Raw genomic sequence first — 13,222 nt, forward strand, 5'->3', positions numbered from 1 at the left:
GACAAGGTCATAGTCAAAGTGGAGGTTCTCTCCTCCCTTCAGAGAAAGGTACCTCCTTCTTTGAAGACCTGTTCTTTCCACTGAGATCTCACTCACAGAGATCTTTTGCCAGAGTGTCTTGGCTTTCCATGCCTGAAATACTCTCATGGGCTTTTCAGCCAGATCTGAATGCCTTTAGGGCTGATTCTGAGGCCAGAGTGCTATTTAGGGCATCTGCCATTCTATGAGTCTGCTGAGTATCTCACTTCCCATGTTGGATCACTCTCCCCTTTATTTATTCTATCGGTTAGTGTTAGCAGGTACTAGACTTGCTTATGTGCTCCCTTTGACTCTTAGTCCTTTCATTATGATCAATTGCGAACTGAAATTGATCACTTGGACTAGTGAGATGGCATTGGTACATGCCACCTTGATGGGATTAAATTGGAGTCCCCTGGTATGTTTCTAACTCTACCATTTGGGGCAAGTCAGCTTGAGCATGTCCCAAATTATATATCTCTTCACTCTCTTATTCCTACTCTTATGTTTAACAGGGATCGCATTTCAGTTAAATTTCAACACTTAAGAATAACTGTGTATTAATTACAGAATTAAATCAGTCATATTAAGTAGAACAGACAAAAAAACTACTAAGAGGGATAATGTATTAAGTTGTTCATTAACAGTCAGGGCTATGCTGATCAAGTCACCGTTTCCCATAGTGTCCCTTTCACTTCAACAAGTTTCCTTTTTGGTGTTCAGTCAGTTGTCACCGATCAGGGAGAACATATGGTATTTGTCCCTTTGGGACTGGCTTATTTCACTCAGCATGATGTGTTCCAGATTCCTCCATTTTGTTGCAAATGACTGGATTTCGTTGTTTCTTACTGCAGTATAGTATTCTAAAGAGTACATATCCCATAATTTCTTTATCCAGTCTACCGTTGATGGGCATTTAGGTTGGTTCCAGGTCTTAGCTATTGTGAATTGTGCTGCAATAAACATTAGGCTGCAGACCGCTTTTTTGTTTGCCAATTTAAATTCCTTTGGGTAAATTCCAAGGAGTGGGATGGCTGGGTCGAACGGTAGGGTTATATTCAGGTTTCTGAGGAATCTCCAGACTGATTTCCATAGTGGCTTGACCAGTTTGCATTCCCACCAACAGTGGGTTAGTGTCCCTTTTTCCCCACATCCTCGCCAGCATCTGTTGTTGGTAGATTTCTGAATGTGAGCCATTCTAACCGGGGTGAGGTGGAACCTCATTGTGGTTTTGATTTGCATTTCTCTGATTGCTAATGACCTTGAACATTTTTTCATGTGCCTGTTGGCCATTTGGATTTCCTCTTTTGAAAAATGTCTATTGAGGTCCTTGGCCCATCTCTTAATTGGGTTGTTGGTTTTGTTTTTGTGGAGTTTCTTGATCTCTTTGTAGATTCTGGTTATTAACCCTTTATCTGTTGCATAGTTTGCAAATATTTTTTCCCATTCTGACGGTTGTCTCTTCACTCTCCTGACTGTTTCTTTTGCAGTACAGAAACTTCTCAATTTGATGCAATCCCAATAGTTAATTTTGGCTTTGACTGCCTGTGCCTCCCGGGTCTTTTCCAGAAACTCTTTGCCTGTGCCAATATCTTGAAGGGTTTCTCCAATGTTCTCTAGCAACTTGATGGTGTCAGGTCATAGATTTAGGTCTTTAATCCATGTTGAGTGGATTTTTGTGTAAGGTGTAAGGTAGGGGTCTTGCTTCATGATTCTGCACGTGGAAATCCAATTTTCCCAGCACCATTTATTGAATAGACTGTCCTTGCTCCAGGAATTAGTTTTAGATCCTTGATCGAATATAAGTTGGCTGTAGATGTTTGGGTTGATTTCTGGTATTTCAATTCTGTTCCATTGGTCTATCCTTCTGTTTCTGTACCAGTACCATGCTGTTTTGATTACAACTGCCCTGTAGTATGTCCTGAAATCTGGTATTGTGATGCCTCCGGCTTTGTTTTTGTTGTACAAGATTGCTTTAGCTATTCGAGGTCTCTTGTGCCTCCATATAAATTTCAGCACCAATTTTTCCAGATCTGAGAAGAAGGTCTTCGGTATCTTGATTGGTATTGCATTGAATCTATAAATTGCTTTTGGGAGAATGGACATTTTGATGATATTGATTCTTCCAATCCATGAGCATGGAAGATTTTTCCATTTCTTGGTATCCTCTTCTATTTCTTTCTTTAAGGTTTTGTAATTTTCATCGTAGAGATCTTTAACGTCCTTGGTTAAGTTTATTCCAAGGTATTTGATTGTTTTTGTAGCTATTGTGAATGGGATTGATCTTAGAAGTTCTTCCTCAGCCATGGCATTGTCTGTGTATACAAAGGCTGTTGATTTTTGTGCATTGATTTTATACCCTGCTACTTTGCCAAACTCTTCTATGAGTTCCAATAGTCTCTTGGTAGAGTTCTTTGGGTCCCCTAAATAAAGAATCATGTCATCTGCAAAGAGGGATAGTTTGAGTTCTTCCTTCCCAATTTGTATCCCTTTAATTTCTTTTTCTTGCCTAATAGCTCTGGCTAGAACCTCCAGAACTATATTGAATAGCAGTGGTGAGAGTGGACATCCCTGTCTGGTCCCAGATCTCAGTGGAAATGCTTCCAACTTTTCCCCATTCAATAGGATGTTGGCTGTGGGTTTTTCATAGATTGCTTTGATTGTATTGAGGAATGTTCCTTCCAAACCCAGTTTGCTTAGAGTTTTCATCATGAACGGGTGTTGTATTTTATCAAATGCTTTCTCGGCATCTATTGAGAGAATCATATGGTTTTTCTTCTGCAGTCTGTTAATGTGGTGTATCACATTGATTGTCTTGCGCACATTAAACCATCCCTGCATACCAGGGATAAATCCCACTTGGTCTGGGTGGATGATCTTTCTGATGTGTTGTTGCATTCTATTGGCGAGAATTTTATTGAGGATTTTTGCATCTATGTTCATCAGGGATATTGGTCTGTAATTCTCTTTCAGTGCTGCATCTTTTCCCGGCTTAGGAATTAAGGTGATGCTGGCTTCATAGAAAGAATTTGGGAGGATTCCCTCTTCTTCGATTGTTCTGAATAGTTTGAGAAGAATTGGAGTTAGTTCTTCTTTAAATGTCTGGTAGAATTCAGCAGTGAATCCATCTGGTCCTGGGCTTTTCTTTGTTGGGAGGGCCTTTATTACTGTTTCAATTTCTGTCTCAGTTATGGGTCTGTTTAGGTTTTCGATGTCTTCCTGGTTCAATTTAGGTAGGTTGCATGTGTCCAGGAATCTATCCATTTCTGATAGGTTTCCCTGTTTGCTGGCATACAAGTCCTTGTAGTAATTTCTGATGATTCTTTTTATTTCTGTGGTGTCTGTTGTTACATTTCCTTTTTCATCTCTGATTTTATTGATTTGGGTCTTTTCTCTTCTTTTTTTAGTTAGTTGGGCCAATGGGGTGTCAATTTTGTTTATTTTTTCAAAAAACCAGCTCCTCGTTTGGCTGATTTTTTGTAATGTTTTTCTTGATTCAATCCTGTTGATTTCTTCTCTGATTTTAATTATTTCTCTTCTCCTACTAGATTTGGGTCTGGTTTGCTGTAGGTTTTCTAGATCCTTGAGGTGAATAGAAAGCTCATCTATTTGGTGCCTTTCCAATTTCTTGATGTAGGCACCTATTGATATAAACTTTCCTCTTAACACTGCTTTTGCTGCGTCCCATAAGTTTTGGTATGTTGTGCTGTTATCCTCATTTACTTCCAGAAAGTTTTTGATTTCTCTTTTGATTTCTTCTATGACCCATTGTTCATTCAGGAGCATGTTGTTCAATCTCCATGTGTTTGCGTATGCTCTAGGGATTCCTGAGTTGTTCATTTCCAACTTCATTCCTTTATGGTCTGAGAAGCTGCATGCTATGATTCTAATTCTTTTGAATTTGCTGAGACTTGCTTTATGGCCTAGTATGTGGTCAATCCTAGAGAAGGTTCCATGTACTGCTGAGAAGAATGTATAATCTTTAGCTGTAGGATTGAAAGTTCTGTATATATCTGTTAGATCCATTTGGGCTATAGTGTCGTTTAAATCTACTGTATCCTTGTTGATCTTCTGTCCTATTGATCTGTCTATTTCTGAGAGTGGAGTATTGAAGTCCCCCAGTACTATTGTATTGGGGTCTAAGTCTCCCTTTAAGTCCGTTAACAAATCTTTTAGATAAACCGGTGCCCTGTAGTTAGGTGCATATACATTGATAATTGTTATATCTTCCTGTTGAATTGATCCCTTAATCATTATGTAGTGTCCCTCTTTGTCTCTCTTAACGGTTTTTGTGGTAAAGTTTATGGTGTCTGATATTAAGATGGCTACGCCTGCTCTTTTTTCATTTCTGTTGGCATGGTATATCTTTTTCCAGCCTTTCACTTTCAGTCTGTATGGATCTTTGTTGGAAAGATGTGTTTCTTGTAAGCAGCAAATAGATGGGTTTTGTTTTTTAACCCAATCAGCCAAACGGTGTCTTTTAACTGGACAGTTCAGGCCATTCACGTTCAATGTGACTAATGATAAGTGGTAACTTTGCCCTGCCATTTGCCAAAGATAAGTTCTAATATATGCTTTGAATTCCCTGTGATCTTTTGCTGTGAGCTTTCCTTCCTTGGTTTCCTTCCTTTACCTTCTTTCATATTGATGACCGTGTTTCTTTGTTTCTGTGTGTAACACATCTTTAAGCATCTTTTGCAGGGCTGGACGAGTGGCAACAAATTCTTTCAATTTCTGTTTGTTATGAAAAGTCTTTATTTCACCTTCATTCACAAATGATAGCTTTGCAGGATATAATATTCTGGGCTGGCAGTTGTTCTCTCTTAGTACCTGGGCTATATCTTGCCATTCCCTCCTAGCTTGTAGAGTTTCTGATGAGAAGTCAGCTGTGAGTCTGATTGGAGATCCTCTGAGAGTAATCTGACGTTTCTCTCTTGCACATTTTAGGATCTTTTCTTTATGTTTCACTGTGGAGAGTTTAATTACAACGTGCCGTGGTGAGGGTCTCTTTTGGTCGTGTTTATTAGGGGTTCTGTGAGCTTCCTGTACTAGGATTTCTCTGTCCTTCTCCAAACCTGGGAAATTTTCTGCTAATATCTCACTAAAAAGGCCTTCTAATCCTTTCTCCCTCTCCATGCCTTCAGGAACTCCTAGAACCCGAATGTTGGGTTTTTTAATAGTATCCTGAAGATTCCCGACAATATGTTTTAGATTCCTAATTTCCTCTTCTTTTCTTTGGTCTGACTGTATCCTTTCCTGTTCTCTGTCTTCTAAGTCCGATATTCTCTCTTCTGCTTCTCCCATTCTGTTTGTAAGGCTCTCTATTGTGTTTTTCATTTGATCTATTGAATTCTTCACTTCAGTCACTATCCCAGTTTCCTGTTGTACTAGTTGTTTCGTTTCATTTTGATTCCTCCTTAATATTTCATTTTCACGAGAGAGATTTTCTATCTTGTCCATTAAGGATTTCTGTAGTTCAAGAATTTGTTTTTGAGAACTTCTTAATGTTCTTATCAATTTTTTGAGATCTGCTTCTTGCATTTCTTCTATGTCATCATCCTCATAATCTTGAATTGGGGTGTCTTTTTCATTTGAGGGCTTCATGGTGACTTCCTTGTTTTTATTACCTTGGTTTTTGCGTTTGTTATTTGTCATATTGGAGATATTTGGTTTCTTCACTGTGGTGCTTTTTCTTGTTATACTATGACTCTAGATTAAGTGGACTATCTGTTTTTGATGGAGCCTTAGGGCTTGAGATGGGTGTGGCCTGAGAGCTCTGTTTGGTGTGCCAAAGGTGACACTCCCAGGTTAGGCGTGGTAAACCTCTCTCTCTCTCTCTCTCTCTCTCTCTCTCTCTTTTTTTTTTTGATTCAACAGGGAAGTTATTCTGCACAGCTCGCGTTCCAGCGCTGGTGTGTTGAGTCTGCCGCTGATGTCCCGAACTGTGGGCTCCCACGCTCTCCACGCAGGTCTGCTCTCCTTCCAGCGCCGATGTGTGGACTCGGAGCCCTGGACTTCCCAAGTCTCCCCGCTGTTGCACTCCCCTTCGAGCACTTGCGCGCAGACCCTGCAGCTTGCGCAGCTCAGTCCCGCGGCTCCCGTTTTTTTGTTTTACTTTTAAAATTTTATTTAAGTTTTAGAAATTTCACATGCCTCATATATACAGATTTAGGAACATAGTGATACTTTCCACCCTATCCTCCCTCCTGTCCATACTCCTACCCTTCTTCCTTCTCCCTCTCCTAGTCTCACTCTTAATTCTTACAAAGATCTATTTTCAGTTTACTTTATACTCATAAGATTAACCCTACACTAAGTAAAGAACTCAACAAATAGTTTGAAGAAGAAAACACTGTTCCTCATCAGCAGAGACAAGGGCTGTAAACAATCATTGAATCTGGAATTATGATATTCCTTGAACACAGTTCTTTTGGCCCTCATTGACCCATATGGCCATTTTTGACTCCCTTCATTGGTGGTGGTCTCCAGGCACAAGAATAATAGATAAATGGAAGAGTATGTTACTTGATTGAACTTACCCACTCGAAACTCAAGGACATCAAATTGACAGTCTTGATGACTTTCTAGGGAGAAATGCTTAAAGTGAAGATAAATGGATGAATTCCCCTGATTTGGATTGTTGATAGTCCATTCACAGTTGAGGTTTCTTGAGTAATTGGCGACTCCATTAAAGCCAGGAGAAGTAAAGTTTCCTGTAGGAGCGTTTGTAAGAAACCCACCACACACTACAAAAACAAAAGACAACAGAGAAAGTAGTAGTAAGATTGATGCAGTCACTAATGACACAAACAATCAAGCAACAATAAAGTGACTAAAATCACAACAGCAACATCACTGGGTGGATTTTTTTCTGTACGCAGTCAGGTTATGAGTAAGGGATATACGAACTATGGAAGACATTTCTGTGGGTCATTATAAAGGAGTGATGTACGAAACAAATAGTTGTTTACTTCTCTATCAGAATGGATTAGGTGCCTACCTGCAGATTAGGCTCTGTATCACACATCTAAATTTGAGTTTAATTTTCATTACTACTTAATTTAGAGGAATACCCAAATATACCTAATGGTAGATCTCAATGGATTCTGATAAGCAATTCTCCACTTAATTAAAAAGTTTAATTGGATCAAACAGATAATATAACACTAAAGTGCCAATGAATTTGCCCCTTTAAATGAGGGGGTTAATGCCGCTTCTATCAATGAAATACACTGTTTTCTTTAAGACATTCACTTCCCCTCCTCCTAAATTTTAAAAAGCCCAGGTAACAGCACCAATTCAGAAAGTAGGAGGGTCATTATACTAAGAGGTGACAACTTGATGAATTTGGACATATTGTATATCAAATGCAACCCCCTCCCACGTTGATTTTCACTGGAAATATGTATACAGACAGCAGTCAAAGTGTTCTGTCCCAATAAAGTTAATTATTCTCTAGGAGTAAGTTACCCTGTAAGAGGTGGATAGTCTCTTTCTGTACAGATACCAAGTAAAGATTCCAGAACTAGCAACCAACACTAATGGCAGCATTACATGGCTTGCTCAAGAAGCTTGTCTGGCAACACTTAAAATCAAAGTTTTAAATTCATCACAGCAGTTTTATGTCTGAATTCAGACAGCTTTCTTCTGTCTGGAGTGGGTTTTCTCTTTGGCCTTGTGTTGAGAAACCCAGCTGTACCTTTGCTCACTAAGCAGACAAGAGAAAGTTCATCTGTGGTTGGCAGCAGCTGTGGGGGTCAGCAGTACGTTTGATTAAAATGAGGTGCATTTAAAGCACCCCTCATTACCTGCATCTTCACTGGACGTGTAGGAGGCTAGGAACCCTCCATAGGGCCTGGATCCATCTGTGAAAAAGACGACCTTCATTGTGTTCGCCGAAGACTGGATCATGTTGCTTGCGTTCACGTTACTGCACAGCCTCTCCAGCTGGGGTGAGTTACTCCTCAGGCCATTGAATACCTGTGGGAAACATGCTTTAGCCTTTAGCTATGCAGTCCACCTGACTGAATATTTCCTAGGAGGTGACAGTCACAGCCCAGACCCGTTTCTTACAGGGGAACCCTGCACTACAATTAATTACTTAACAATACAGGCCCCTTAGAGAAGGTGTTGTGGCGACAATAGCTTATGCTGCTGTTTGGGCCACCCAACTCCCATATCAGAATGCTGGGTTGAGTTCCACCTGCTGTGCTTCAATTCAGCTTCCTGCTAATGCAATCTGGGAAGCAGCAAATGGTGTCTCAAGAGCTTGGGCCTCTGAATCTCACGTGAGAAAATTGGAGACAGTTCTAGACTGCTGGTCTTAGCCTACCCTGACGCTAGATGTTGAGGGCAAAGATGTAAGATCTATCCTCTCTCTCTCTTTCTCTCTCTCTCTCTCCCTTTCAAGTAGATGAAAATAAATAAGCAAACACTAAGAAAAGAAAATACAAGGACAGGCTCCTCTCCCTGTGCCACAAGCTACAATGTTACCCTGAACACAGATCACTTTGCTAAATGAAAGTTTTGGAATAATGTCCTCCTGCCAAGTGGTGACAAATGAAAGACTGCCGGACTCTGTGTAACTGAGACCTGAGCTCCACAGGTAAAGCACAAGCACCGTCATGCTCACATCACAGTTTGCAGAGTTCACTGATGGGCGATTGTCCTTAACAACGTATCAAGACATTTGCTGTTTGGAAAGAAGGCTTAAATATTAGTCTCTGGTGGTTTTAAAAAAACAATAACTCTAATATTTAAAAATAACTTGAAATGTAATTTTAGAAATCTATTTCAATATAAATAGAAGAAATAATTCTTTTATAATTACTTGTGGATTCAAATCTCTAATTTTCTTATTTGGAATTTGAAAAATGTATATTGACTCTAAAATATTAAACTAACTCTAGTTAGTCACATAGTTATTATAATTGCAAAGTATTATTACAGTACTGTAAAAAAACACAAATGAATGTTTTAGCAGTCTTAGTTTTCACAATACAAAAAATATCCAGGAGAAATAAATGAACAATAAGCCATTGGTTTAGTGATTGATATTCCTGTCTGTAAAAAGGCTTTGAATGGCTCACAATCAGCAATAGTTTTGCAGACTACTGCACTAAGAGCTATGCAGAAGGAGAATTTCTCTATAACAAAGATGAAAGCTTTTTATTTAGTATAATTAACCATTACAGTCAGTTCTTTGGAGGCTTCTGGTTTAAAGCGTCTTCTGGCTCACAGGACCAGACAGAAGATTTCCTCTCATTTACTGAACAAAGTGGCAGGCTCTACCAATCACCCACTCAGATTATCTTATCCAGTCTGCACAATGCTCTCTCAAGCATATAATAGTATCCCTGTTTTCCAGATTAAACACTAGAATTCAGAAAGATTATGCAATTTGCTTAAGTCCAAAGAACAAGCCATTAACAGCAATAGGATTCAAACCATCCCTCTGATTACAAACCATGGGGCAATGCATGAAGAAACAAAAGACAAGAGTATTTCAGAAACACTGGAAATAGGACTGGACAACATGTTGCCAGAATCTAAAGGCATTATAGTCAATTACAAGACTAATGGGACATGTCAGAAAGTGACTGATGGCCTGTATCCCTGCCTGTATATCTGTCCCTGACCTAGAATCATGACTGAAAACTGTGCAGTCATCCACTTATCATATTCTTTTAGAAGCAACCAGAGTGTTATTTCCATTCTTGTCTCAAATGCCTTTTACATGCAGGAACTACAGCTCTCAGAAAACAACTGGGTAGGAAGTGGGCACACCATTCAGGACAGGCTCTGTGATTTTACACCATAAGTGTGAACAAAATCAGACACAGGTCTCACTGTAGAAGAGCATGGTAGCTTTTCCTTTTCCCATGTCAGAGAGTCAGATAGGCAGCTAGCATTGGAGGGATTTTATGCTCAGTCCAGCTGGACAAGGTATTACACTAGCATCAGTGCACTTCAGGCTGCCCCACTCCATCTGCAGGTCTTAGCAAGCCATTCTTTCTTTCTTTCCTAATTTTTTCTTTCTGGCAAGCTCTCAAGTAAGTGAAAGGTGGGAAAAGGACAATACACATACCCTTGTCTGGAGGAGTGTGAAAACTAAACAAACAAACACTGAACACAAAAATATATTTCAGAGAAAAAGAATATAGACATCATATTAAAGATTCAGAAAAGAAATTATTTCAGAAAGCAATTCTTTGTTGGAGTTTTAACCTCCCTGAGAGAAAAGACCCGTGGGTCTGACATCTGTAGGTTTGCCTGCTTTAAGAGTCAATCCCCTCATGAAGCCCACCAGCTGACAGCCCCAGCCATGCACACATAGCTTCCAGTTAGCCTTTCAGGACTTTCATCTTAGATGGGAATGAGCAGCTGCGGATCCAAAACATTTGGGAAACGTCTGATGTAAAAGGCAGAGACCAATTTTTTTTTTTTTTTTTTTTTTTTTTTTTTTTTTTTTTTTACAGGCAGAGTGGACAGTGAGAGAGAGAGAGACAGAGAGAGAAAGGTCTTCCTTTGCCGTTGGTTCACCCTCCAATGGCCGCCGCTGCAGCCGGCGCACCGCGCTGATCCGATGGCAGGAGCCAGGATCCAGGTGCTTTTCCTGGTCTCCCATGGGGTGCAGGGCCCAAGCACCTGGGCCATCCTCCACTGCACTCCCTGGCCATAGCAGAGAGCTGGCCTGGAAGAGGGGCAACCGGGACAGAATCCGGCACCCCAACCGGGACTAGAACCCGGTGTGCCGGCGCCGCAAGGTGGAGGATTAGCCTATTGAGCCACGGCGCCGGCCCAGAGACCAATTTAAATAAGAAGATAGGAACTCGAAGGAAACTGTCCCCAAAAGCAGCAGCATACAACTTACAAATTATGATTACTATATTCTTATGTATATAAATATGCTGAATGTACAATGTTTGGGGATATATGTGAAAATATATTTATATGTGTATATATATATTTATAATATCTAGTCAAAGAATGAAAGTAAAATAAGGATAATTCCAGGTATACAAGTTCTCAAAAAACTTATCAACTATAGCCATTCACCTAGGGAGCTACAAGGGCAAATACTTCACCAACAAGAGGGAATTAACAAAGAAAGGAAATGCATGGTATCACAAAGCCAGGTATCCATCCCAGGAGAAGAATGAAAGGACTTGCAGATTTGATGGTGAAGAGAAATCCTGAAATGACAGCTCATACCAGGTTTGCAGCTGTTGTCTAAAGGCCCAGGGAAGAATACTGCTCAAGAAAATAAATGGAACTGATAGGTATATTTCACTAATGTGAAAAGGACATAATCTATTGGAAAAATAAAGCAAATGTTGTTATAGTGCATTACTTGGCTTAGCTGTGAATGGTTTTTACATAATCATAGTAATGTAAACACTTGAATGACAATTTAAACAAAAACTATGTGTTGGGGGCAGTATATAAATTGTGAACACTCAAGTGCACCTTTGGTGATGGAGAGTTAATTCCTCATCTCCCAAGGCAGGATGTGGACAGAGTAGTGGAATAGGAACGTTCCAAATGAAACAATGACATACATACCACTAGGGGTTACTAAAAGAGAGATGGCTTGGACATCTATGATTAAGCAATAGGGAGATGACATTTGAGAATTGGTTTGGAATTTGTGGTTATTATTATAAATAAAATTTGACTTTATATTATCTTTCCTCTAGGACACACAAATATTCTGTGGGTAAAATTCCTAATAATCATTTGCATTCTACATTCAATATTATTTAAACTATGAAAGAGAAGAAAACTACTATCAGTATTATCAAAATACATATCAAAATTTTTGTAATAGTTGTATAGAGTTCCAAAATTATAAGTTTTTATTTTCTGAATTCTCCAAATATTGTTCAATAAGTATATCTTGTTTTTATAATCAGAAAAAATGATTAAAATTTGTATTCAAGAGGAATTTATATTAAATGATTATAACTACATAAAATTATGCAAGGAAATATAAGAAAACACATCAAACTAAGGTATGGTGGAATGAATAATTTTTCTACCTCATCTTTACTTATTTATCTGTCATCTATCTATACAATCAATAACAAGAAAAAACATTCTTTTAAAATAAACAAACAATCCAAAATGTTCTGGCTCTCAAATAAAACACTGATTTCCCTATTTCTAAAATATGATAATAGACAATATTTCAGTCCTTTTGACTTGGGAAAAAAATTTGAAGGTTGAATGGAAACATTTTAGGGTAACACAAAGTGTTAATAATATACCACTTGTTTCGCAGTTTTGAAATTCCTTACCCAACAGGAGACAACTAAACTGAAAAAAAGTGGCTGATGTTTTAAAAAGACAGTAATAGTACTCCTTGTCCTGACTGTTGATATACAACTTAATACTTTATCCCTTTTAGTATTTTTTTTTTGTTCTACTTAATACTATTGGTTGAACTCTGTAATTAACACACAATTATTCTTAGGTGTTTAAATTTAACTAAAAAGTGATCCCTGTTAAATATAAGAGTGGGAATAAGAGAGAGAGGAGGAGATGTACAATTTGGGACATGCTCAAGCTGACTTGCCCCAAATGGTAGAGTTAGAAACATACCAGGGGATTCCAATTCAATCCCATCAAGCTGGCATGTACCAATACCATCTCACTAGTCCAAGTGATCAATTTCAGTTCACAATTGATCATACTGATAGGTCTAAGAGTCAAAGGGATCACATAAACAAGACTAGTGTCTGCAAATACTAACTGATAGAATAAAAAAGGGAGAGAACGGTCCAACATGGGAAGTGGGATACACAGCAGACTCATAGAATGGCAGATGTCCTAAACAGCACTCTGGCTATCAGAATCAGCCCTTAAGGCATTCGGATCTGGCTGAAGAGCCCATGAGAGTATTTTAGGCATGGAAAGCCAAGACACTCTGAAAAAAAAAAAAAAAAAAAGACCTAAATGAAAGATCTCTGCGAGTGAGATCCTAGTGGAAAGAACGGGCCATCCAAGAAGGAGGTACCTTTCTCTGAAGGGAGGAGTGAATTTCCACTTTGACTATGACCTTCTCTAAATAAGATCGAAGTCAGCGAACTCAAAAGGCTTCCATAGCCCTGGCAGCTCACAACAAGAGCCTAGGGTGATTACTGATGCCATAAACAAGAGTGTCAATTTGTTAAGTCAACAACAGGAGTCACTGTGCACTTAC

The 13,222-nt window shown here is 39.0% G+C and overlaps 1 protein-coding gene across 1 annotated transcript in view; it reads right to left on the reverse strand.

The window, feature by feature from the left end:
• Window positions 1-13,222, reverse strand: part of CUBN (cubilin) — a 288,990-nt gene that overhangs the window by 74,639 nt on the left and 201,129 nt on the right. The window contains exons 49-50 of the mRNA XM_051820614.2: window positions 7,827-7,998; window positions 6,558-6,764 (exon numbers count right to left, since the gene is read on the reverse strand). Of these exons, the coding sequence (XP_051676574.2) occupies window positions 6,558-6,764; window positions 7,827-7,998 (379 nt within the window). The remainder of the gene's footprint in view (window positions 1-6,557; window positions 6,765-7,826; window positions 7,999-13,222) is intronic.

The sequence above is a fragment of the Oryctolagus cuniculus genome, chromosome 13, assembly GCF_964237555.1.
Source record: "Oryctolagus cuniculus chromosome 13, mOryCun1.1, whole genome shotgun sequence".
In the NCBI taxonomy this organism is placed as follows: domain Eukaryota; kingdom Metazoa; phylum Chordata; class Mammalia; order Lagomorpha; family Leporidae; genus Oryctolagus; species Oryctolagus cuniculus.